Genomic DNA, 5,014 nt, shown 5'->3' with positions numbered 1-5,014 from the left:
GACGGGGTCGCCCGCGACGCTCTAGCCTTCCTCCTCTCTATGGTCTCAGCCCTTTGACATGTCCCGAGCTCCAAAGCTCCTTACTATTGGGTGCGCAGCCACGCGTAGGCGGGCCACGCCGTTCGTGGTGTATTGATTGGTCAGGCCCGCCATGCGGAGCGCAGCGACGGTGCTTGGGGCACACGGACCGTGGGACTAGTTCTTTTCGAGTTCCGAGGGAGGTGGGTGCATGTGGGCTCTCCGCTCGCTCTTGCGGGCCGCGACTGGACGCACCATGTCGCAGGGTTCCGCCCGCCGTCAGCGGCCGCCCAAGGACCCTCTGCGACACCTGCGCACACGGGAAAAGCGCGGCGCATCGAAGGAGCCCGGGAGCCCCAACACCGTGTACTTGCAGGTGGTAGCGGCCGGCGGCCGGGATGCGGGCGCCGCGCTCTACGTGTTCTCCGAGTACAACCGGTCAGTGCTCAGCGCTGAGACCTGCGGGCTGTACACACAGCCACTGCAGCACGTCTCTGGACTCCTCTTTCCCCTACCATACATTTGTGGCATTTCACTGTTGCAGTTGTCCTTGGCCTTTAGGTGGCTGACAAGGGGGTAATTTGGGGGCTCAATCTTGTATTTCTGAGCTTTGTATATCCATATAGTCTGGGAGCTCTAGGAGAATGTCGAATTTAGGTTTACCAAAGCAGCTCCCCAACCCTTGGATCCGGGACTCCCTCTTGGTGCATCCTGAAGGGCACTTTCTCAGGGGTCCTAACAACCCCTCCAACTGGTGCATGGGATTGACAGGGCTGGTGAGGAGGAAGTAATGGGGGAATGATCCTACCTGTGCCCCCAAACTCCCCTCCATAAACACACCTCTGCTGAGAAGGGTTCAAAACACAGCAGAAATCTGGGGCCCTTAGTTTAGAGATTACAGTGTAGTATCTAATTGAGCTCAAAGATTTTACAGAACAGAATCTTCTGAGTATTTTGGGTAACCTTTGCCTTGTAGGTATCTCTTCAACTGTGGAGAAGGCATCCAGAGACTCATGCAGGAACACAAGTGAGTCTGCTATGTTCTTTGGGGATGGGGTGGGGGTGGGGGGTGGAGGGGAGGTGGGAGTTGTGGGGTTTGAAAGTTGAGGGGAGAGCTCTCAGGGTTTTTAGGACAAAGAAGTTCGAGGTCTGTTCATTTTCTTGTGCTCAAATGTCATTTTTGTTAGGCTGAAGGTTGCACGCCTGGACAACATATTCCTAACCCGGATGCACTGGTCGAATGTTGGAGGGTTGTGTGGTAAGTATGATCTTTGCAGGGGTCAAGGCTGGAAGGAAGTCTCTGTGATTTTAACTGCTTTGCCCCTTTTCATTGAGCCGTGGTGGCACCGTGGGTTAATAGCTGAGCTGCAAGATTCCTCAGGAAAGAAAGATGAGGTTGTCTGTTTCCATAAAGATTTACAGTCTCAGCAACTCTAAAGAGCCATTCTGCTGCAGTTCTGTAAGGTCACTGAGTCACAATCAACTTGATGGCAGAAACTTCTGGTCTTTGCCCTTTTCCTGCCAATCCTCTGAGCTCAGAGGTGCTGGAATTCTTTCTCTGCCAGCCCAGTCTGCTGCAGCCGGGAGCATCAAAAGGTGTGACTCAAAAGAGCCAATTATAACATGAATATGCTGGTGGGGGGGGAGGGTTGTCCTGGTGTGGCACTGTAGGATAAGCACTGAACTACTAATACAAGGTTGGCAGTCCAAAGCCCCCAGACACTGCTTGGAAACCCTGTACAGGGTCGCTATGAGTCACAACTGACTGTACGTCAATTAATAACAAAAACCCTGGTATGGTACTATAGGATAAGCACTGGACTGGTAATTGTAACGTCAGCAGTTCAAAACAGCTGCTCTAGAAAATGCTGCTATGAGTCAGAACCAATGCACAGGACACAACTGATTCCCTCTTGCAGTGGATTTTAAGCTAGTTATCATCTACTTGATTCTTGGGTTGCTGGGTCCAAGGTAATACCACTGGCAACCACTCATAAACACGTCCTCTCCAGATGACCCTGCTAGTCATTTCCCTCTATTAGGAAGGCCAAGGGAGTCTTGGTGTGGCACTGTAGAATAAACACCAGACTGCTAATTGTATGGTTGGCGGATCAAACCCATTAGCTGCTCCTCAGAAACCCTATACGAGGTCCCTATGAGTCGGAACTGACTCGATGGTACTTAACAACAACAGAGAGGTCAGAACTGTTGCAGCCACATTTACAATGTGTTGGGAAGGAGTAGAGCTTTGAACCCGTTCAGGACTGCAGTTAGGGCTATGGTGTAAAATTTAAGGCTGATTCTTCATTTGTACAAAGCTAAGTGTGAGCACCTCAAGTTGTATGCCCTAGACATTGGAGCTCATGTTACTTCCATCTCTGCCCATTCCAGAGGCATTTAGAAATAGAGGATGGCTCTCACACTTTCCCTGATAAACTAGAAGTTGGAATGAAAACAAGGAGGCAAATTGCCGGGAAAGTGAGAGCTACTCCTCCTGGCTTTGACTGTAGAATATGTTCAGGAGACATCTGTATCTGAGGTGCTGATTTTATTCATCTTTTTTTAGGAATGATTCTCACTTTGAAGGAAACTGGACTTCCAAAGTGTGTGCTTTCTGGACCTCCACAACTGGTGAGTGTCTCCTGACTCATCTTCCAAACACAAGTCTCCACCCCGTTTAATGTTGTTGTTAAATGCCGAGTCAGTTCCAACCCATAGCAACACTGCATAGGGTTTCCAAGGAGCGGCTGGTGACCTTGATCGTAAACCAAGTTTGCAGTCCAGTGCATTAACCCACAGCACCACAGCAGAAAGGACTCCCGTGTAATAATTACTGTCTTTGTTGCAAAGTGGTGTCTTACAGCAATGACAGAGATAGTACAGCAGTTGAACATTCCACCTTGCAAATTGAGTAGACCTGTGTTCAAAGCATTATTAATTTTGTAACCTTGAATGAGTTACTTTGCTTCTCTGAGCCTCCATTTCTACATCTATGAAATGGCTATGATGTTGTGTAGACTTGTTAAGCCCTAAGTCACTTCATTGGCATCAAGTAGGCACTCAGTAAGTAATAGCTCTTGTTCTTATATATGATGACATTTTAGACAGCTTCATGCTTTCCACACCAGCCATGACTGAACTCATGTACAGAGAGCTTGTGTACACATTGTTGAAGTCAAAGCTGTTGAATTTAGCCATTCACACCCTAGTTCTTATAAAAAGAAAAAAAGAAATCAGTCACCAAGACCTGCTAATTCTGTCTCTAAAGTACATCAGATCTATCCTTTTGTCTCTGTCTCACCAAAGCCTTCATTATTTTTCACTCTGTCTACTACAGTAGCTTCCCAGATCCAGACTTGTCTCTAATTAAACAGCGGCCATGGAGACCTCTTTAAGACACAAATGTAGGCATAACACATCCCAACCTAAACCACTTCGAGAGCTTCTCACTATTGTTAAGTGCCCTCGAGTTGGTACTGACTCATTGTGACCCTGTGTAGGGCTTCCAAGGCTGAAAATCAGTCCAGGAACAGAAAGCCTCATGTTTCTCTTGCATTGTCGTTGTTTGCTGTTATTAAGTGCCATCAAGTCATTTCTGATTCATAGCGACTCCGTGTAGAGCTTCTGAGGAACAGCTATTGAATATGAACCACAAGCCTTGCGGTTAGCAGTCTGGTGCTTGTCCTACAGCACAACATCAGGACTCACATTCCAAATGCCTGCACATTGCCACAAGTCTTAAAGGCCTCTGTATTCTCTGGTAGCGTAGTAGTTACGAATCAGGTTGCTAACCTCAGGGTCAGCAGTTCGAAACTACCAGCTGTTCCGCGGGAGAAAGATGAAGCTTTCTGCTCCTGTAAAGATTTACAGCCTCAGAAGCCCTGTACGGGGTCACTATGAATTGAAATTGACTCCATGGCACATAACAACAACATTGTAGTCACCAAGCTGCAGCTGCATTGGCCACCTCTTAGCTCTTCTAACCTTCTGTACCTCAAGGAAAACCCTTCCCACCTCAGGGCTCCATCCGTGAGTTCTTTCCACAGTGTTCCTCATGGAGTCCCTGAGTGGAGCAATGGTTAAGTGCTGGACTATTAACCACAAGGTTGGCAGTTCAAATCTAGTCAAAAGTGCTTCAGAAGAAAGACCTGGTGATGCGGTTTTGAAAGGTTTTGAAAACCCTGGGGAGGTATTTATATTCAAACACCTGGGGGTCACCACAAGTTGGAACTACCTCAAGAGCAGCTGGTTTAGTTGGTTTGGTTTCGAGTGCTCCTTGCCTCCTTCTCCTCCCTGCCTATACCGTGATCTGAATTCAGGTTCAGCTAAAAGATCAGGATCCACCCCTGACTTGACAGATACACTAGGCACCCTACAGCTATTTGTTTATTTTCCGTTTTATGACAGAGCACTTACCATGGTGGCATTAAGTGGCTGTTTGTGCTATCATTAATTTAACTTTGGCCACCTCCAATGGATGCTAAGCTGCAGAGGGGGTAAATCTTTGGCATCTAACGTACAGGAGGCACTTTAAGTAAAATGAGGGTAATCCAAAAAATCCTGCTACACAATTATGGATGTGGTGGTGGTTATGTGCTCGATTCTGACTCATAGCGACCCTGCATAGGGTTTCTGAGGCTGTAAATGTTTATGGGAGCAGAAATCCTCATCTTTCTCCCACAGAACAGCTGGTAGTTTCGAACTGTTAACCTTGAGGATAGCAGCCCAATTCGTAACCACTATGCTACCAGAGCTCCTTACAAAATTATAGAAACCCATTTATTAAACAAAATTATAAAAATGTGAGGCTGTTGTTTCTAGATATACTCTCCATCTAGGCCTGTACACTTCTGAAGGTGAGAGTTCTAGCCCTCTAACCATTCCCTGGAGTCCTAGCGTGGCACTGTGGGTTAATGCGTCAGACTGCAAAGTTGTTTGAACTGCAAAGTTGGCAGTTCAAGCTCACCAGATGCTCCTTGGAAACCCTATACAGGTT

The 5,014-nt window shown here is 47.3% G+C and overlaps 1 protein-coding gene across 1 annotated transcript in view; it reads left to right on the top strand.

The window, feature by feature from the left end:
- The first annotated feature begins 229 nt into the window (after positions 1-229).
- ELAC2 (elaC ribonuclease Z 2) overlaps positions 230-5,014 on the top strand; it is a 24,387-nt gene continuing 19,602 nt past the window's right edge. Inside the window, exons 1-4 of the mRNA XM_006863512.1 lie at positions 230-456; positions 995-1,045; positions 1,206-1,276; positions 2,585-2,649. Of these exons, the coding sequence (XP_006863574.1) occupies positions 230-456; positions 995-1,045; positions 1,206-1,276; positions 2,585-2,649 (414 nt within the window). The remainder of the gene's footprint in view (positions 457-994; positions 1,046-1,205; positions 1,277-2,584; positions 2,650-5,014) is intronic.

The sequence above is a fragment of the Chrysochloris asiatica genome, unplaced genomic scaffold (assembly GCF_000296735.1).
Source record: "Chrysochloris asiatica unplaced genomic scaffold, ChrAsi1.0 scaffold00054, whole genome shotgun sequence".
Lineage (NCBI taxonomy): Eukaryota > Metazoa > Chordata > Mammalia > Afrosoricida > Chrysochloridae > Chrysochloris > Chrysochloris asiatica.
This window is presented reverse-complemented; position numbering and strand designations above follow the sequence as displayed.